At 42.0% G+C, this 22,030-nt stretch overlaps 1 protein-coding gene across 9 annotated transcripts in view; it reads right to left on the bottom strand.

Moving 5' to 3' along the window:
• Positions 1-22,030, bottom strand: part of kiaa1217 (KIAA1217 ortholog) — an 80,796-nt gene that overhangs the window by 30,230 nt on the left and 28,536 nt on the right. For 7 of the 9 annotated variants that reach the window (XM_086065712.1, XM_086065707.1, XM_086065714.1 and 4 more), the window contains exon 2: positions 4,409-4,698. In XM_086065712.1, the coding sequence (XP_085921838.1) occupies positions 4,409-4,698 (290 nt within the window). Of the gene's footprint in view, positions 1-2,959; positions 3,137-4,408; positions 4,699-7,587; positions 7,725-22,030 lie in introns of those variants that run through there. The other 2 variants (XM_086065713.1, XM_086065715.1) reach the window with 2 other exon arrangements.

Raw genomic sequence — 22,030 nt, 5'->3', positions numbered from 1 at the left:
GCTTTAGCCCTTTGGGCTAATTGGAGGGAGGGGGGGGGGGGGGGTTGCAGGGGCGCAGCGCCCCGACTGCGGAGGGCAAGCGGCGCGTGCAGTGGCGCCGATGCCCCCGTCTAATCCAGCGTGTCTCTGGGGTTAAGCCCCTCCTGACAGAAGGCCCGATGATTGGCCTGCATCTGATTGCCGCCGATAACAAGTCAAGCCAGACGGCGTTTGTTTGTTTTTTTGACACGACACAATACTAGTGTCTTAATCAGAGAAGCTAATCGGGTCTGAGCTCCCTTCGGCGTGCACTTTTTCCCCCCCCGGCATAATGCAGGCTTTGGTAAATTGAAATTACGATTATTCAAACGATTATTTTATTTTTTGGGGGTACAAAACAAGAAAATGTTTAAGCATTTAAAAATATTAAGACCAATTTAAAAAAAATAGAAAGACTATAATTGTGTAAGTTCCTTTTGGACCAAACAGATTTTATAATAATATGTATGTATTTATTTATTTATTTATGTTGGCAAAAACTTGAGGTTCAGTGAAGCTTGCGCACTGTGCAGTAGGACGATAATTTATTTTTGGGTACAAAACAAGAAAATGTTTACACATTTATAATATTAAGACCAATGGGGTCGATGCCATGGACTTCAGTGTCGTTTCCGGATACTGATGGTCGCGTTCCAACACTCACTGCTACCCCCCCCCCCCCCTCAACATCTCAACTCTCTGAAATGCTTTGGACAACTGAGACAGACACACTCGCACCCGTCGACGGGAATGCGCAACCGAGGCGGAAGCGCAAGAACTGGGACGCGGCCTACCATCGCAAACAGGAAAAGGAAACAAAGCTGATGTGTGAAAACCAGGAAGCCTCCTCCGTGGCATATATTCCATAAAAAAAAAATAGAAGCACTATAATTATCTAAGTTCCTTTTGGACCAAACTGAATTTATAATAATATATATTTATTCATTTATTTATGTTGGAGTGCCGCATGTGCACTGTGCAGTAGGATGAGAATTCATTTTTTGGTACAAAACAAGAACATTTTTAAACCTTAAAAAATTATATTAAGACAAATAAAAATCTTTGAAACACTATAATTATGCAATTTCCTTTTGGATGAAAGCAAATTTGCTGAATTAGTTATTTTAACATTTTAAAAAGGTGCAAATGTGTACATTTATTTAAACAACTCAAAAAATTGCATATTTTTTATTATGATTATGCTGATTTTGTAATTGTGGGATAATTGCGTATAAAAGCAGAAATTGTAATTGAATTTCCATGAATTGCACAGCTCTAAAGAGCCAACCAATTGGATTGCTAATGGCCATTTGTTAGCAGCTAGCTAACAGGTAATAATAGTGTGGCGTAACAACTTGGAAGCGGTCTGTCCTGAGATAGGAAGCAAGTTCATTTTTTTGGTACCTCATCTCACACTTGCCACCAACAACTCTTTGAAAGCTAAACCATGTGTTAAATTTACCTACAACGTCTGTGGTGGCTGCACAGGTACCCAATTGCTTTGGTGACCCGCACGCTCGGGCCAGTGGCCGATCACGTCGTGGCCGTTCAAGAGCCGTTCGCCTAAAATGGCCGTTCAACTGTGCCGAACAAAAACTATTCACCTCGGAATTCACGGCTCATCGCGCACACAGGCGGAAGGAAGGAATTGTATGTGTGTGTTTGTGAGCGGTCAGGCGCTTCTGTTGCTGTTAGCTCGCGGTGGTCATGCCAGTGGGATGTTATCTCATCTCCACTGATCCGTGTCTTTCATGGCCTGGAAATGAAACCATTGGCTTTTGTGAGGAAGACAAATACATAAACGGTGACTAGAATAAAACACTCTCGAGGTGAGAATTTGGGAAGTTATGTCGGAGATATCATCTTCGCCTTTTCTGAAACTCTCCGCCTTTTGTAACTCAAACCTCCTGAGACTGTTTTGTTTTTCTCACCCGTCAGGCACGCACCGTCGCCAGCGGGGTTGCTCTTCCTGTATGGTCGGCACGCTTACATCGCCGGTGTGGGAAAAAACTTCCATTTGGTCCTCACATGCAGTCTGACACAAGTTAATAATGCTGCCCAATTCAATTTGATGTTGCATTTTTCAAGTTTTTTTTTTTTTAGATAAATAAATAATAGCAAATTAATAACGTTTTTTTTTTTTTTAAAAGACACTATAATGTTAAAAAAATATATATAAAACTATAGTTTATCATATGAAATAAAAATAAAAATTCAATAACATTTTTTCCACAACTGGCATTTTGACATGTGATTATATATATATATATATATATATATATATATATATATATATATATATATATATATATATATATATATATATATATAATAACATGTATGATTTTATGATGATCATTCAGTAAGACACGACTCAATGCTGCTCACCAAAATATTAACAAAAATAACAAACTGTAAAAAGACTAATGAAATTATTGTAATATAAGTGTATAATAAATACTACTGTGTAATATTAATGCTATTAATAATACAATAAACACTCACACCATAAAATACAAAAATCGACGTATTGAATGAAATGCCAATACATGTATAACAAATCAATATTATTTAAGATCTTATGATGAATTGTGACACATTGCCATGCCTCTTCATGCTGTACCACTTCATTTTGTAGCACATTTTCTCTAAAAGAACATTTGCAAAGTTTGAGTACTGGTATAACACGTTTCCGTTTTGCGTAAAAAAACGGTACAATAATCAACAAATGACGCATAACTGCAACACCAAAAAAAAGTACATAAGCGATATTTTCCTCACCGAAAAAGCCGAACAACATTTTTTATTTGTATTTTTTTCCTCTCAAGCGATGGAGGCAACGGCACCTGCCCAGCGGCACAAGTTGCCAAACGAGTCCGCGCACGTCCGTCAAGTACAACTTGGACTAAAAACAGAAGAGAAAAATATAATTGTAACCTACCTCGGAGGTCGACGATTAACTGTAAAAACCGCGAGGAAGAAAGTTGCTTTGCTCATGTAAGAGACCGGAGTAATCCACGCGCAAACTGCGCCGTGAGACCATCGTTGGTTCCGTGCACTTCTTTCGTCTGTCTGTCCCTCGCTTACAGGCTCCGACAAGTCAAACAGCTAGCCCCCTCCAGTGGTGACATCACGCGGCGTCGCCATGGCAACCGCCGTGACTCCACCCCAGCCAGCCCCAGCCGGGCTGTGCAGCTGACTGAACCTACTGTACCTGTCTGACAAGCTCTCTCGACTGACAACAAAGTACATTCTGCTGCACTCGGCAGAAAAAGTGGACTCTTTTGTCATCCACTGGATGATGCAAAAACTGAAGGTAAAAAAATAAAAAAAGTACAATCAATGCATATTGTAAATAAAACGCTTTAGCTGACAGTTTTTAAATGAAAAGTCCTAATGATAAGACAACAAATTAACATGTATGAAGAAGCATAATGAGATTAAAGTCGTATTTTTTCTTTTTTATGTTTTTTAAACAATATTTTTTTGGTTCGGAGTAATAATTTTTTTAATTAATTTAATAATGCATTTATTACATTTTATTACATTTATTGTTAGATATTACACAGCCTTTTACGATGGAAAAAAATGGACTATTCTCAAAAACGGCTTTTCAAAATGTTTGTAATGTTACATAAATATATATTTTTTGATCAAATCATGCAATTTACAAGACGAGAATAAAGTTAAAAAAAATTCAAGATGGAGATGCAATATGGTATTAAAGTTATTGTTTTACCCTTGCTAAACTTTCTTTTTAAATATTTTGTGAAGAAAATAAATTAATATTTTTGCAAGAGAACTGCAATTATTACACTATTATTATATGCTACTATCACACTATTTTTTTTGACACCTTTTATCTTGGAAAATATGTGTTTGTTCTTGTAAACAATTTCTCAAAATATTTGAGATCAAAGTTGTATTTTTCCAAGACAGTATTTTGGCAGGTTGAACGTTTTTAAAGGAAAAACACATATAATGTTACATGAATAAAGTTGTATTTTTTTTTTAAAGAAAATAAATCATAATCTTTACAAGAACAAAGCCATTGTGATTTTACGAGAATTAAGTCGTATTTTTTCCCCAAATAAAATCATAGTACAGTATTATAAAACAAATGAAAAAAGTCATATTTTAGTGAATAAAATTTAAAAAAAAAAAACTTTATTCATGCCTTTTATTGTAGTATCGCAGGTACGCAGGTACGCAGGCTCCCTCTTGTGGTAAGTCAAAGAATCACTGAATTAAATGTTCAAACTGTGCATGTTTTTTTGTTTTTTTATAATCCAGTGCAACACAGTTCAGTTCTGTTGTATGTAACTTTGAAGTCAATAGCATCGTATGTAATCAGGAATTGTCTCATGCAACATCATCCAGCCCATCTCACCTGTTCCCGCAGCCGTTCCTGGTGGCCCATGATGGCCGACGCGTGATGGGGGTACTTGTACTTGAGGTGCTCCAGGAAAGCCTCCCTCTTCTTGTCCATGTCTGGCGGCTGCATGGCCAGGATCTCTCGGCTACCGCGGGCGCCGCCTAACGTGTGTCTCCGCGGGACGGCGCGGCCGCTGCCTTTGGCTTCTGCCCTGGAAGGGGTCGTCCCATTTGGCGAGGCCTGCCTCCGCGTGGCGTGCTCGGCGTCCTCGGGGGAGGTGACCCTCAGGTTGCTCTTGGTCTGCTCTGAAAGAGAGAGAGGGGGGGGCACCAAAACATGAGGTCAAGACATATGTGAGGTGCTGATGTTTTGTCATCAACACAGATTGTATGCTGCTAGCATGTTGGTCCTCGCGCAGGTCGCGAAGGGGTTATGTTATTGCGAGCTTTCAACAGAATCGGTGACCCACGAGTGTATCAAGCAACGGCCAAATAGAAAATCCACAAGTTATTGAATTAGCAAGACAAGGCAACTCGGTGTGCTTCACACAAACAAAAGCACAATATCAAAAGCGTTTACAAATCGGGCAGGGTTAAAAAAAATAAATCAAAGAATCGATATTGAATCGATTTTCCTTTTCCAGCAAGATATCGATTATTTTAATATCAATTTTTTTTACATAAATTAACAACAACATATAATTAAAGGCCATATTTTTTTGTATCTTACTGTTCACATGAATTTAAAAGTATTTTTTTTATCTCATCCACGCTTGTCAATGTTTGTGTAACACTTAATATAAACACGTGCTATTTTCATTAATAAATAAATAATTTAGCCAGTTACTGTCTATGCAAAATCTAATTTGGAATTTAATGTTTGTGGCGTTTTTATTATGTCCTTGGTATTTAAGAAGAATTGATGTTCCACAATGAATCAATATTGGATTGAACTGAAGAGAATTGAATCGAACCGGGGAAAAAAAAAAAATCTAAATTGAATCGAACTGAACTCTTGTGAATCGAAATCGAATTGGTTGAGGAAATTTGAATCGATGGCCAGCCTTATTTACAAACACAACAGCAAAAGCCATTCAAAGGCAAAGCAAAGAGAAGTACCTTATTAGAATTACTAAAAGAACGTACATTCATTCATTGATTTATTTTTTGTTTCAGGCAACAACCGAGCACACAGTCAGTGTCAAACTCCACAAGGAGAAAAAACTGCAAACAAAGAGAGAGAGAAAGAAAAAACAACATCAACAACAAAAGGATAAAGTCCAATTCTGCCTGAAAGAGAATGGGAAGAAGAAAAGTTATTTTGGGGCTGATTTCACTTCTGTTCCACTTTTTCCATTTGTGTGCAGCACAACAGCTAAATGCTGTTTCACCGTGTTTGCATTCAACTCCGAGCTCCATTAATTGACCCCGAAAGCAGATTCTTGTATCCGTTTTCATTCGTTTTCTGCAACTTTCATTTGTCCTACACCGCCCCGCTGCTGTCGACTGAAATTGACATCAAAGTTCCCTCGGGCTCGCATTGAACGTTACAGCTCGCCCGTTTTCTGGGTTTTGGTCGCGTGAGAAGAAGATAAATCCCTTCAGATAAATCCCCGCACATGATAGACTGAGAATTAAAAAAACTCCAAATCGGAAAGTGTCAAGCTGCTCAGAAGAATATGACAAATATTTCTAAATATACTTTGAATCCACATGAGTAAAGTTTACTATTTTTTTTTTTTTTATACATGTATGGCAGTTAAGAATGTTCCTAAAACAATATTCTCCACAGCAAAAGTTATTTAGACATTTAAGAGCTGTCAACCAGCATCAGCAAGGGAAGCGCTTGTATTTACTTTTGGTGGGCGGGATTCTATTTATGACAATCATCAACACAGAGAGCCACTCGAGTTTTCCGCTTTTGTACCACCGGGTTGCCTCGCAGTCGCCCGAGCGTTTGCGCGCATAAACAGCCTCTCCGGTTGACAGCACAAGAAACACATCATCATCATCATCATCATCATCATCATGGCCCATTTCTCCAAAAATACCAGATGTGGATTGATACTTGTAAACACGGCAAGGCAAAACGTCAAACGATAGAAAAGGGAAAATAAACTGGAGATGACAGAATGTGCCGATTGGTAAAGGTTCACTTCTTCTGTGCTTGAAGGAGCATAGTTCAAGTAGCGTAGTCTTTCTGGGTAAAGATTGCTTTTACACCGTAGAAGGTATTGCACGCTCAGGCAGCTTCTTAACTCATTCGCTGCCATTGACGGCTATAGACGTCAAAAATTCATTTGAACTATTTCTATTAGTTTAACATTTTTTTTCCACTTTTGTCAACAAGAGTATGAAAAACCTAGAATTTTTTTTATTGTACATTTAGAACAGATGTACAATTTGTGATTAATCGTGAGTTAACTCATGAAGTCATGCGATTAATTACAAAATTGTGATTAAAAAAAAAGAACCCTAACCCTAGTAGCAAGTACTTGTAGTAGTCAAATGGCTAAGATGGCCTCCGCCCCGTGGGTGTGCGAGGGGGCGAGAATCCTGGGCGTACCTAATCAATTGGCCAAGATGGCCGCCGCCCCTGGGTGGGCGGAGTGGCAAGAATTCTGGGCGTACCTAATGCGTCAGACAATTAAAATTTGTAATCGTAATTAATCGCATGATCACAAATTTTATATCTGTTCTAAATAAACAATAAAAAAAATAATCTAGGCTTTCATACTCTTGTTAACAAAAGTGGAGCATTTTTAAACTAATAGAAAAAGTTCAAATGAATTGATGGCAGTGAACGGGTTAACTCGGGACAAGAAAGCAAATAGGAGGAAACCTTATGCAAATTTGATGAACCTCCCTCCTTCTGTTTTGAGTTCTAACTGCGGATCTTTTGAGGAATCCCAGCTTTGATCGGCAAACACAGAAAGAAAAAACGGCGACGGTGCAAAACATTGCAGCGTCTGTCACCGGTACCGTGGTCCCAAACGCCCCTCAATACCACCCCCCCACCCGACACCCTGATCTAATTCGGGGCCACAGCATGCCTCGTGTACTTCCAGACCTATTTTTAACTCCCAAACAGGTTCCCCCTCACCGCTCACTAAATTACACTCAGCAGACAAAACAAACTCGGAATGAACTGCGCTCACCGCTGGAGCGGCACGTGAGGATAAAAAAACTCATTACCTTCCGCGCAGGAACAATCTTCATCTGCCATTTCTTCCTCCATTGCACCTTCAGCATTCGCAAACAAACATACAAAAACAAACAAAAAAACAACGCTTGCGGCGAGAGGGTACGAATCTCCGGTTGACCCGCTGACTGGCTGCTTGCTTGCGCGCTTACAGATTCCACCAGCAGCTCACGTGGGGGGAAAAAAAAAGAAAAAAAGAGGGGGGCTTGAGATAGGCCCACCCCCCCGCCGCCCCAGGATAGACTGCTGGGGGATTTAGAAAGTCAACTGCATTCCAGGACAAAGTGCGTCCAGCCTCTTTTTGCCCTCGGGCCGGAAGATCTGCAAGCATGGAGTGTGCGACAACGCGAGTGGAGTCAGCACTGAATACTGGCAACAACAAAAAACTAACAGGTGCCACGTTGTTTACTTGGACTTTGTTTTAAGGAAAACCAAGTCTTAGGTCAAGCGTGAAGGCTATCACGTGAACCCTGGTGTTAGCGAGACCGCTTGAAAACGTGGCTGTCGGCTCGTTGGCAAACTGACTCTGGTATGGTCCGGCTGAATTAGACATGGTCCACAGACCGGGGCCAGGCTCAAAAAGACTGGAATGGATCAGAACATGCCAGACAGTTAAGGTCACTGAAGCAACCCCCCTCGCTCCCGGCTATTTTACGGCATTTTGCAAAGCCCAGATTTCTATCTGTTTCAATTTTAGAATATAGCTAAGGTTCATCATTATTCACAAATCAGTTCCAAACCGTGAGCGAAAGAGATTTTTGCAACATGGTCCTGGCTGATCTCTTATACTATGTTGCCACCTGCTGGCCGTTTTTGTAATAACTACCATAGCTTCAAGCATTCTCTTCAGTTCAGAGCCTGCATCAAAGTCTTCTGTATGCTCTAGCATAAAAAATTAAAAAACATTTAAAAAACATAAATACATCTTTGGGAGCGAGGTAATATTTAAAATAAAATGTATTTATGCATTTTGAGTTTAAATTATATCATAGTTTGTGGTATATTTACAGTTTGAAAATAATATTATATCACCACCCCACAGTAAAAAAAAAAACCCACAAGCCTGAACTTTAAGATGGCAGACTGAACTGAACTGAACCCCCTGGGCCAAGCGTGTGATCCAAAACACACCATCTATCGTGTTCTACTTTGGTCCGGACCCAAAAAGGACACTTCAGAGCCACATCCAAACGAATCTACGCATTTGGCAGCCAGTGAAGTTGTAATGAAGCCTAATCAAATCAACAGCAAAGCCCAGACAGCGCTTGTTCCCAATTAGGGACCTCGTCGGAGAACCCAGATGCTGTTGTTTTGGTCATGTCTGGTCTTAGATGCAATATTAGAAGCACATCTTTCTCCTTAAGGCGACCGCCAACGCTTATGAGCTCATTGGCCCCTGCGGCAGCCGGGATCGATCCGAAGCCGCGATCCGAAGGCGCGACATTGCCGCACCTTCGCGGGGGTCCGAGGAAGGGAACGCGATCAATGGGGGAGTTTGTGGGCCATGTAATTGGGAGCGGTGGGCCGAGCGCACGGACGACTCAGCGCCTGACGGCTGATGCCGAAACGCGAGAGGGCGCGTCCGCGCCGGCGCTACTTTCACCCTCGCCGGGGATCTTTTCTTAAGTGTTTTTGTTGCCCATTTGTCGGCGTCTTACGATCCTCTTAAATGTAGGCAGGAGCCTGCGGAGAACAGGCTCCGACCTGTTGCTTTCAGGAGCCAGGGGCAGATGGCGCATAGCTAGCATAATAACAACACACAGAAGAACTAATGTTGATATAAAAACCAGTGTAGGAATAAACAAAATGAGCTCCAAATTGTCAGCGTGTTGCTACTGTGAACAAAATATTTGTTTTCTAGACTAATGGACATGCGGCAGTTTTGGTATAATTTTACAGACTCACAAACTTTTTGGGTACAGAGCAGGGTTATTATAAGTTTGGATTTGTCTTTTTTTCTTTTTTTATAGTTAGTTTTCATTTCATGTTTACTTCTTTTTTTTTTTCAGTTTTATTGTTTTATTTCATTTATATTTTTAATACAAGTGGTTTCTTAGTTTTGATTATTTTATTTTTTTAATGTTTCATTTTAGCTTGGTTAGTTTTAGTATTACTTTTATTGTTTTATTTCATTTATATTTTTAATACAATTGTTTTTTAAAGTGGTTTCTTATTTTTATTTTTTTATGTTTCATTTTAGCTTGATTAGTTTTAGTAATAGTTTTATTGTTTTATTTCATTTATATTTTTAATACAATTGTTTTTTAAAGTGGTTTCTTATTTTTTATTTTTTTATGTTTCATTTTTGCTTGATTAGTTTTAGTATTAGTTTTTTCAATATATGGAGTATTTGTCACGTACAAGATAATAAATAAAAAAATCACCAAGTATTGTGTAATAAAGTCAACAAAAAATCTCAAATGACTGGTTTTTAAATGATAAATCCTAATAATTCATTTCAAATTATTTGGACAACCACTATTCTAAAGAGTACAGCGTATCTAACCACAACCAGAAATTCTAGCCTGTAGTCCAAAACCTTCCTGCCCTCAGCATTCCACATGGAAATTTCTTACAGTATCACAAAAGGATCTGCGAGTGAATTATGCAGAGTTTGCCTCTGAACATTCAGCTTGGCGAGCCTCCACCTGCCGGTTGTACGCAGGAATGAATCCCCGTGCTCGTGCCAAACTCTGCCGCGCAACTAAGCCTGCGGATACACAAAGTGCTGACACGGACACGCACAAAAAAAAAAAGCTACGAAGATTCATTGAAAAAAAGAATCAGCCCTGTTACGATGGAGATTTATTTGTGCATAATGGAGGTGCTCTGTATTAAATATAACATGTTTCCCTCCACAGTAGTGGCTTCAGGAGTTTATTTAATAAACCACAGCTTTCTCTCATAATTAACTCATTCACTGCCATTGACAGCTATAGACTTAAAAAAAAAATCATTTTAACTATTTCTATTAGTTTAACATTTTTGTTAACAAGAGTATGAAAACCTAGAATGTTTTTTTGTACATTTAGAACAGATATAAAATTTGTGATTAATCGTGAGTTAACTAGTGAAGTCATGCAATTAATTACGACTACAAATTTTAATTGCCTGATGCCCCTAATTTTTAATAATCTTTTATTTTCTTAAAAAACAAAAAACTAATTTGTTTAATTTTTAATAATCTTTTTTATTTTTTTAGAAAAGATGAATAAAAATTAGGAGCGCCAGGCGATTACAATTTTTAATCGTAATTAATCGCATGACTTCACTAGTTAACTCACGATTGATCACAAATTTTATATCTGTTCTAAATATACAATAAAAAAAAATCTAGGTTTTCATACTCTTGTTAGCAAAAGTGGGAAAAAATGTTAAACTAATAGAAATAGTTCAAATGAATTTTTGACGTCTATACCCGTCAATGGCAGTGAACGAGTTAAGTTGAAGTTGCAATTGTAATTGTCAACTTTGACAGGCAGTGTTAAATACCCCAGAAGCCAAACAAATTGCCGGTTCGTTGTAATCCCCAACCGTTCTTTCACACAAAACCGAAACCTCTGATACTCGCCTCGAGACAAAGCAGCTCAAATATGACTTGTTAACTGACAGGAGGACTGATAAGTAGTTTCCGCACAGGTAACCGACACCAGAGATGTTGCAAAGTGACCTGGCCACATTCATTTCTTACGCTAACATGCCGGGAAATATCACATTTCCCATCTGGGTCTCTTGTTAGTCTTTCTGCATGTCGGGTGTATATTCAAACATGTCAGAAACACAGAGAGAACATGTGTTTCATACACGGCAGGAAGTTGACGTCCAGCGCAGCCTGAGGCCGCGTAATGCTGTCCACTTAAAGGGTGTCACATTTACCCTTCAAATCCTCCCCTTAATTAAAAGCCACTTCCTGTTTTGTTTACACAGTCGACCCGATGTCAGGAAGGTGTGTACTTGTTGATTGTGTGTGTGTGTGTGTGTGTGTGTGTGTGTGTGTGTGTGTGTGTGTGTGCGTCAAGAAAGTAGTTTTAGCCAGATTGTTAGGGCTGAAAGATAAAAAATAAAAATAAAATATATTATTTCATTTTTTTTACACTAAATATTCCGACAATTTTTTCAAGGTCCTTTTTTAACCTGGAGAAAATAATGCCACTCTCTCTCCATCACAAGCAAACATCTTCATAAGCTATCCGACTCGAACCTTCAGCACAACTCAACTGATAAGTCGGCATGCTGTGAAGTGATCAGCGCGGCCTTTTTGTCGCTCATTAACCGAGCGCCGCCTCACGAGTCGCCGCGTTTGTTAATGTGCACTTCATTAACTCGTGGCGCGAGTGTGCGCAAGTGGGCCCGCAGACTCGGATGCCTCGCCGGTCTCCCGTGGCAACGGTCGTCTCTGGGCCAACGCGGCCGGCGAGGCTGGTGGCGTCTAGAAGGGGCGCGGGGGCTTAAATGCACGGAACAGCTGCAGCCAGGGGTGGAGGAAATCCGCCCCGGAATTGGAGATGAGAACGTTCTCTTGCCTGGAGTTTTCCTAAGGAAGCTCTAAGCTCCTCAAGATGGAGGGCTGAAGATCACTGAAGAGCAGCGGTGCTTGATATCTGGATTAAATATCTCGGAGCTAGGCTACTTTAAATAAAAGTGGAAAAATAGGTCTCGCACTTATATAGCAGATGATTCTATACGGGTAAAATGCCATGACTGCAAACTGCGCACACAATATGTTGATTACATCTACATTGTGAATATTCAAATCTCAGCAGCCATTATGATCATAAATGCAATGTTAGCCATAAAAGCTCCAAAGCGCCATCATCGAGAGCAGGAACAAGACAATTACCGGGCTCTTAGGTATGGTCTGATTGGTTATTAATGACATCATCCTCAGGGACAGCCCCGCCCACCCCAAACTCGACGATGTCATCAGTGCCGAAGCATCCCAGTGACGTAATGCAGGGAGGGCCTGAATTGGCGTTCGAGTGGCGTTTCCTTTTTTTCCCATCCTTCCTCTTCTTTTTTTTCCTTCCCTCTCTCTCTCGTGCCGTTTTTTCCGCCCTCCCGAATGAGTCGGGATGAAAAGAACCATCCGCTTGTTTATTAGCGCTCAAAGCCAACGCGAAAAGAGATTTGCAGCTAAGCCCTGTGAGCTATTTAAAAGATGAGGGCTACTAACTAGGTGAGAGTATTTACATTTTCCAAATGCGGGCCTCTGTCCTGCCGCTGTCATAAAAAAATATGGATTAGAGATGATGCCAATTGTGCCGCGAAAAAGGTGCGCAAATCAACATCATTGGATGCACACTCTCCATTCCATCCCACTTGAACGTCACAAAAAGTGCTAGTAGATGTCGTCCAAAAATGGGTAGCAATCAGGAAAAAAAAATACCTGAAATGGACAAAAGGATTCTGAAATGCCTGCTTTAGACCAAACTGGCAGACTTCCTGTGCATCTTTAGGCATGGGTTCTTGAGACTTTTTTGTGGGTCTACTCATGAAAGACATCCCTACCAAATGTCATGGTGCCAAGTGAAACTGGCTTCGGGGGCTGAATTTCTTTTGAAGGACCCCGGAAATAGCCAAAATGACTCTAAAATGTCTCTTTTCGAGACTTTTTTTGTGGGTCTACTCGAGATGGACGTGCTCACCAATATGTTGCGAAGCAAAATGGTCTCCGAGAGCTGAATTTTCTTTGAAGGACGCCGGCAAATGGCCAAAACGAGACTCTACAATGGTCACCTCAAAACAAAATGGCAGACTCCCTGTGTATTTTCAGGCATGGGTTTTTAAGACTTTTTTTGCGCAGGACAACTCATGATCCTAACAAATGTTATGATGCTAAGTAGAACTCCTGCATTTTCATTGAAGGACCCTGGAAAATGGTCCAAATGATCACTTCAAACCAGAACAACAGTCTTCCTGTGTCTTTTTGTGAATGGGTTTTTTTTGCGTGTCAACCAAATTCCATATTGTGACAAAAAAAAAAAAACTGCACGTGAGGTTTCAAGGCGGAGTTGCATGACTTACAACATTTGGGAAAAGCATCAAAAAGTTGGACATGGAAGCGTTACGTCACTTCCGATCTAATTTGTTCTGACTTTTTGTTTTTGGGGCGGGGCCTTCACATCTGTTTTTTAATCACAATTTGAAAGTGTGCGCGTGTGTGTGTGTGTGTGTGTGTGTGTGTCCCGGGCAAACATCCACAGCTCAAGAGGATTAGCGACGGGACTCTTCTCTGATCAAAGCAGCAGCGAATCCAGCTTACTGGGACACACAACCTCCAAGGGGAGGACATGATGCAAACTTACGAGCCAACACAAAATGTGTCACCGAAAGAACTCCATCTCAATTAATATGCGCAATTAAAACCTACTAGCTCCTACTCTAAAAAATGGATCCGAACAAAGCGATTTGATTGGCTGATTGGTGTAACGTGGGAGGAGTTACAATGCATTCGATTGGTCCGTGGATATCTGGCGCCACCGCTTGCCCATCTCGCACAAATGAAAAAAACATTTGAGTGGCTGAGTTGTGTTTTGTTGTTGTTGTCTTTCTGTGGAATGCAGGAAACTGGAACGCAACGCTAACAATAAATAACGCTTCTTAACGAGATACGGTTTTAAGCCCGAAGGAAGGTCTCCCTGCTCCCAATTAAAACGATTGTTTATTGGAATCTCAATGTCTTTTGTCTTTGGTTTATTGTGCACACCGTTCGACGCATTGTTTTCTCCTCATTGAAGAATTCCCAACGGACAAAAAACCATCAGGGTCGTCCTGTATTAATAATGACGCTATTATTCTAACAGCGGGTGGATTTATGTACAAATCTGTGACCGGGTTTGTTTGCGGTCACCGGAAATTATCACTATGCCGGCTTTATGGTCCCCCCCCTTCAGCTTTAACGCAGCGCTTTAGTATCTTTTCAACGCATTGTTCGGCATTTACAAGCTACGACTTTTACTGTTTGCTTCGCTTTAAAAAACACGCTGCTCATTAAGCCTCGCCAGCTGCAACAGGCAACAACCACCAACGAAATCAGACACAACAAAGCGGTAGGCTATGAAAATGTATTGAATCCCTATAACGGACATAAGAGCTGAACAAAAATGATCGTCTCCGGCGTAGCTCGCGGCGGTCGAGCTCCTTGCGATATGAAGCTCGAGTTACTTTGCCATGCGTTTAGGACTCGCGCACTGGGGCGACTCTGCAATTACTGTCGGTTACCGCACCATAAATTAGCCGGAGTGGGAGGGAACAATGGCAACTCAAACTTTGGTTTTGGCAAAAAACACAGCATTGTGTTTATCCAAAAAAGGAGCGCGGAGGAGAGACGCCGTGATTGGTAGCCAGCTGATAGCGAGTAAGTCATGCATTATGGATACGCTGGCAGTGAATCCAACGTGCGATAGTGACTATAATTAAGTCTCTCTCCGGTTTCCGCAGAGCAAGTCCTCCATCAAGCTGTCAGAGCTGACGGACCCAAACGGGATGTGTTTGAGTCTAATAATAAAAAAAAGCTCCTTCAACAAGTCAGAGAGGAATTGACCATTGGTTTTTGGAGGAATTCAATTGATTATGCTGGTGGATGGAAAGCTTCATCCAAAAGCTTGCATTCATCAGGGTACAACAAAAAATCTTTTTTGTGCGTATCTCGGGAGAAATTGCCAAATTATAATGCTATGTATTTTTTATGAAGTACAGTACAGTTTAAAAAAAATAAATAAAAAATGTTGACTGGAATGGATTAACTACATTTCCATTAATTTCAAAAGGGAAAGATCATTTGAGATGAATGGGGGAACAAGGAACCCCAAATTTTCTTGCAACCTCAAGTTTTTTTCCCTTTAAAAAGCTTTAGCTTAGAACGTTAGCTGAGCTCGTTTGCTTAGCTTCTTCGCACCACAATATCTCGCATGCGTACCATAAAACGTTTGCTTTCACGTGGCACAAAATCTTGATAGTTTGGCATATTAGCTTAGCTTGGTAGCTTGGAACACACACATGTAGTTCACATGCCAACCCCCCCCCCAACCCCCCCCCCCCCTCCATACTCCATTTTCCACCATCCCCAAAATGGATTAAGCCTGTCTTTGGTTGCCCAGTGGCTCTGGTCTGATCTTCAAATGCAGCGGTTGGAATTGCTGTTCTGCCGCCAAAGAAGGAGGAAACACCGTAGCAAAAGGAAAACCTGACAGGAAGGAAACCTCGAAAACAGAGGTGATAAAGCACACAAAGGCCGGGTGGTGGGTTTTGCGAGGCCTGGTCTCTCTTCTTCCTGCCTTTCTAAAAATGAATGGAAATGTTGGGCATGTCACTGAATGTTCTGTACGGCAGTGGGATTTTTGGGGGAACGGAAAAGCCAAGCCACAGTCTTCACTTTCTTATATAAAAAAAAAAAAAAAACGTAATGACAGACTAGAAAACACCACAACTGCCCCGCAATACTGATTAATATCTGTAAAGAGGCTCTTTACTCCAGTTTCCCAAAACGTCTTGTGAGGGAAATTATACAAGAACCTTGTCTGAAACCATTATACAATTTCAAGCCTGCAAAAAAGCATACTTAAATATTTACACACTGCGGAATCGTTTAGCTTTTTATTAACGCCGGTAACAGTAGACTCGTGAGGTGGAGCGGGAATGGCAAAAAAGAGACGTACTCGGGGGCGCAGTCTAGACTTGGAGATCTGCATTGCAAAGCGAACTTTTAGACCGCGAAACACTTTCTGTCTACTGTGGAAAAAAAACATTGAAGTTGAAAGTCCCTCAAGTTGGAGCAAACAGAATGCGCCAGTCAAGAAAAACAAGCGAGTGGATTGTTGTTTTGATGCATCAGGCACTGCAAGTCGTTTAAAGTGATTGTCTATGTCTGGAATTATTCCTAAAGACAATTCACGGTCAACCAACATCCCGCAACCAATCAACGCAAGCTAAAGATGCATTTTCTGTCCTTTTAGTTTTAAGTCTGGCTTTTATTTTCAGCTAGGAATTCACGGGAGCGTTTACGTAGCGACACCCCCCCCCCCCCCCCCACCTCCAAATAAGCGACACAGCGCTTATGTTCACGGTCCGGTGGAACTCCAGCGCTACGCATGCAATGTTAAACACTGACGTTTTCCGAACGCAGGAAGCTATGTTTGTTTTTTAGCCGCACGGGCTGAACATCTGCGGTCCGTTGCTCGGTTTGACAACACGTTTTTTTTTGGCTCACCGTGCGTGTTATCGGTGGAAAATGGATTGCAAGCGAAGATGTTTGCATATACTGTATAATCCCTACGGCGACTTAAGGGCCGGATTGGACTTATTTTCGCATCAAGTCGGGTATTTACTCAGCGCTGTCGAGTTATCAGTCAGAGCAGGAAGGACTTTTCCAAACACGTCGCGAACAGACGCAAGGCAGGCTTCGTCCGGGAATAGCTCGCGCTAACAAAAACATCTCACAGGCATCGGATTTGAACAAGGGAAAATTTTCAGGATTTAATTCAAATCTGGATCCGACGGGGGAGATTGTCAGGCAGAGGAGTAATTATGAAATCATGTCGCGTTAATGAGTCATGAACAAGTGGGTCAAGAAAAGCATAAAATCAAAGAAAGGGGCAGCGGGTTGTTTAATTGCTCATAGATTTTATGAAGATGATACCGTTTTAAGACGTCTTCTATTACACCATAAATCTTTCAAGTTTTTTTTTTTTGGGGTGGGGGGGGGGGCTTGCCACATCATTCCTTGACCTTCAACCTAATCTGTTTGCACAGAAACAACCAAGAGCTATGGCAAACTTATTCGCTAGTCTTCTAAAAGGGGTGGATGGAGGTCAGAGAGGCGGGGCTGATGTTTACACTGGAAGAAGAAGAGCTTGGCAGGTTAATAGCGCCAGAAGAGTGCCGGGCCAGTGTCCTTTCACGCCTGCGGGACATTTGTCTTGGACCTCCCTCCCTCCCTCCCCATCAATGGCAAACAACAAAAGGAGATGGACACAGAAGTGACTTCAACTAATCGGCGTCGTCCGAGAAGCATGTGCACGATCATGCTGAAGACAAAATGTTATCTGCGGGTCGACAAAAGGTGTCTTTCTCTCTATCTTTTTCTGTAGATAACAACCCAAGTTCTGTGAAGGAAAAAAACAAACAAAAAAACATCTTTGGACAATCAAATCTGTGTTGGCTGTCCAAGTCATCCTCCGGAATGGAACGGCTTCATTTGAGGCTATTTTTGTTTTGGTCCTAAATGCTTTGAAGTGTTTCCAGTGAGCGTCCAGACCAATTATGGCGATATAGATATTTAAAAAAAGAAAAATGGGCATGAGAAAGAAGGACCCAAGAGACAAGATGGACACTAATGAGTCATTACCAGTCAGACTGGCCAGTATTGCATTACTGTCTGTAGGGCACAGACCAATTCTATTTTATGACAGCAAACGATGCTAACGGATGGTTGAGGAGCTACACTTGTCTTAGAGTATGTTTACATAATAACTCACTGAACGTCGTATATATTTTCACAAATGATAAGCAGTTACCGTGTTTTTGTTTTGTTTTGTTTTGAATATATGAGCCGCCGTATGACTCATGGCCATTTTTTTTTTTACGTACAAGCTCTGTATAGCAGCGGTGAACTCGCATCACTTCACTTCCTAATAAGCAACACTTGCAAAATAGTGAGCAATTGTTCAAAAAAAGCAGCTTCGAGCTGTTTAATGACAATCCCAGAAAACAACGGGGGGGGGGGGGGGGGTTGAGATTGTTGTGTATTTAAAGCAGCCACATATCTTGAACTTTAGTCTGCTAGCTTTATGCTAACGCTAACACATAGTAGGAAAGTGTGCCAAAAGTGGTTTCTTTTTCATTCTGTCATCACTATATGTTTTTATAAAGTGATACATTTAATACCTCTAATATCCGCGTCTTTACACAAGAAGGAAGAACATTTGCTTTTGACTTTTAGTCCTGAGAAAAACACACACTCGACAAACAAACGCCCTCATGGTAGCCTCATTAAGTCTCATCATTGACTGAAGTAGCAACAGGAGCTTAAATCGAAAGCCCCCCCGCAACGAGGTCTGATGAAACGCTGCAGTGATGCGACGAGACCGCGACTTGGCTCGAAGCCATAACGAGGGATGACAGCCCGGTGGAGAAACACCTGGCCGGACCCTATACCCCACCCCCCCCCCCCTCCCCCCCCGTTATTGGTCGCATGCCACAAAGCCCAGGTGTCTATCTGCCTCTTCTTAACGACCCGTGGCGGCCATCAAACTCCACGTGCGTTTGGCTAGCGGCTAAGGTCGGCGTTTACCTGCGCATCGGACACGTCCAGTCGGGTCATCAAGACGGAAGCTGAGCTCGCCGAGCTGCTGCTGTTTGCCTTTTGCTTGTGAAAACACAGCGGCTCATATGATAGCATTTCAAGACGAATGGCTTGGGCTGCCTTCGCCTTGCACTTAATAACAGTTTCCTCGCGACGTCAGCGCTGGCAACGCGCGCAGGAAACTTGGGAGAGACGACCACAGTGATGGATGAGGTTCCGTCTCATTGTTAAAAAGGGTCTGGGATGATATTTGTTGGGTAATCATGTGCCGATTAAGATGATTTTCAAGATGTGCGAGACCACACACTATGATGAAACTTTTTTTTTTTACTTATGAAATAAGTTATACAAATACTCAACAACCAGTTGCTCTTTTTTTTTTTTTTTTTTTTTTTTTTTTTTTTTTTTTGCCAGCATCTAATTTGCTTTTGTTGGATATTTCTTGGGGATAATCGCTCATTATAATCTTTCACACAACCCCCAATAATCAGGCCTTTGCTGACTTTGATTGAAAGGGGGAAATATGCTTTAATGTGGACCCATTGTCAGTATGCGCTTTATTAAGCCTATCAGAATTTCTAATCAGATCATATAAAGAGTGATGAAAATCGTTTAAAATCCAGTCAGACTCTAAGTCAGTTTCATGACATTTTTACAACACTTTAGCTTTACGTTTCCATGCAGATGAGATGAGCGTCTTCCAGATACAAATCCATTGAGCAGTGGGGGGGGGGGGGGGGGGTAGCTATTCAGGCAAAATTGGAGATTTCTAGATTAGGTTAGTTTAATTAACAGTTGTTGGAAAGCTCTCAGGAAAAAGCTTCTTTTGCACACAGATTGCTGGAACTTTCACAGAGCGCCATTAGATGAGGTCAGCGCCAGCATCTCGTATGACGTATGAAATAGCTGTCAGATGGCGACACTCCTTTGCACAACCTGGAGCAGAAGTGTCTGGCATTAAGCTTTACGCCGCTGACCCGTCTGCAGAATAAACTTACGCGCAGGCAGCGCCCGACCTTTATTTATACACTAATGTAACATTAAACACAAATTACACACGCATGCTAACGTTAGCGTATCATATTGCTATGCTTTAGCTTCGAATGCTGCGGTGTCATAATCGGCTCTGCTGCAGTCTCCAGCAATATCGCTTCAAAAAAACTCATTTGTTAGCATTGAACTGTGCCCAATGTGCAATTTTGCAGTACTTTAGTAATCTATTAAAAGTAATTTATCAATGTTTTTAAGTGATTCGATAGGACAAGATGGTACCAACGGCCCTTTTCTGAACAGGGATTGATCTGAAGGAAGTCGATTGAAGCAACGAATCGCGATTAAGAGGCAAAAACTTTTAAGTCGAGGGTTTAGCCTGGGTTTTTAGTGGAATTGAGGAGAGTCTTCATACATGTGCACCCCAGCTGCATTTTCCCCCCACAATCAAATCGTCTGTAGGCTTCTCATTTTTAAGGGTAATTTGTGGGCGTCAAAACGTGTGATTTTTCACAATCCATAGTCCCGACTTCCTATGGCCTTGATGTAACTCAAAATGGTACGAAAGTTAGGAGACGCCACTTACGAACCCAACACCGTAGGACCATCATATTCTTACGCCCGCTGCACAAACCAGTTCCTTAGCACGCCGTCCAACATCGAAATGTCCGTAATGTCTTTGGAGTGCTGCAGAATAATTCCCGGCAAGAGCAAAGGAGCGCATCTTCCCCCTGCGGGGGAAAAATCTCGCCGTCCGTTTGATCACAAAACTCGGACGCGCGCGTCGGAATCTCATGCGAGCCCGAGCCGCAGTCACCCATTTACTGTCAGCCTCCTCGTGATCCACACAGAGGGGAGGTGAGCTCCTCGGGAGTGATGACTATGCGGCGCTGGAATACGACGCATGCAACAAAAAACGCTTAGTTTAGCGAACCCGCTTCTTGTTTTCAGTCTACATCCTCGCGCCCCCATTAGTTTAATTAGACACCGCCGCACACACACACACACATTAGTACTCCCCCCTTCCGTTTTTCTTGCTTTACTGAATGGTTGGCTGCAGTTCAGATCAGGAAGAAAAAAAACAAAACAAGCTTTCAGAGGCAGATGGAAGCAACAGAGCAGGAAAGACAAAACAGCGAACCCCAAGGGAATTCCCTTTTGCCGCGGAGTTGAAAATGACAACCAGTCATGTTTGTTCAAATCGAAAAGGGGCGACCACTCACCTTTGCTGTTAAGGGTGTCCAGTCGCCACAGTCCCCAAAACTTTTTCCGCTCCTTCCCCGGCGGATCCGCACACTTTTCCCAACACCCGCTGCCTCCCCTCCCTCTCTCTCTCTCTCTCTCTCTCTCTCTCTCTCTCTCTCTCTCTCTCTCTCTCTCTCTCTCTCTCTCTCTCTCTCTCTCTCGCTTTCTTACTTCAGCACTTCCTGGGCTGCCGTTCACGCTCCAATCAGGTCATCCAACAAAACTGCGCACACCCCCCCCCCCTCCTCCTCCTAGCCCAAGTCCTCTCGCTCAGCCATTGTTTGGCAAAGGCTTGTCACATGCATGCCCGCGAGTGTGCGCGTGTGCGGTATCGCATACACACAGAAGAGGGTGGTCGACACCAGGCTTGAATGTCTTACAAGGGGCGAATTTGTTTTTTGGGACTAAGAAGGGGGGGGGGGGGGGAAGCGTCTGGAACTTTCTCTCCCAAAGCCAGCAGCAGGCGCCTTTACAGAGTTTCCGCCTCGACCCAAACCGCCGCGCCGAAGCAGCCAGGCCTGCCTTCCCCTGTCCCAAAAAAAAAAAAGAGAGGAGGAGGGGTAGAGGTGTGATTTGGGGGTGCAGGGCCAGAAGGTGAGAGGTGACGTGTGGGAGGAGGCAGGTTGACGGGAGCACACTGAGCTTTTGTTTGGCATTGTCAACGCCTTCGACACCTCCTGACCCTGTGGAAGAGTTCAGCTCAAACCGAGAGACAACCTTCGCTCGGGATTGTGGTTGCCCCTTAAAAATGTTTATGAGAACCAAGATATTTATAGATCTTGGAGGATTCTGTAGAAACGGACCTTTTGAGGATGTATTCTGTGTAAACAGACGAATGAAAGTTAGGACAACGTTTTTTTTCTCTCTCTCAAATCGAATTGGTTTGGTTGCTCACTTCT

Source organism: Leptonotus elevatus, chromosome 21, assembly GCF_054856555.1.
Source record: "Leptonotus elevatus isolate MCC_2025b chromosome 21, RoL_Lele_1.0, whole genome shotgun sequence".
NCBI lineage: Eukaryota > Metazoa > Chordata > Actinopteri > Syngnathiformes > Syngnathidae > Leptonotus > Leptonotus elevatus.
Note: the sequence above shows the minus strand (reverse complement) of the source record. Positions and strands in the feature narration are given on the sequence as shown.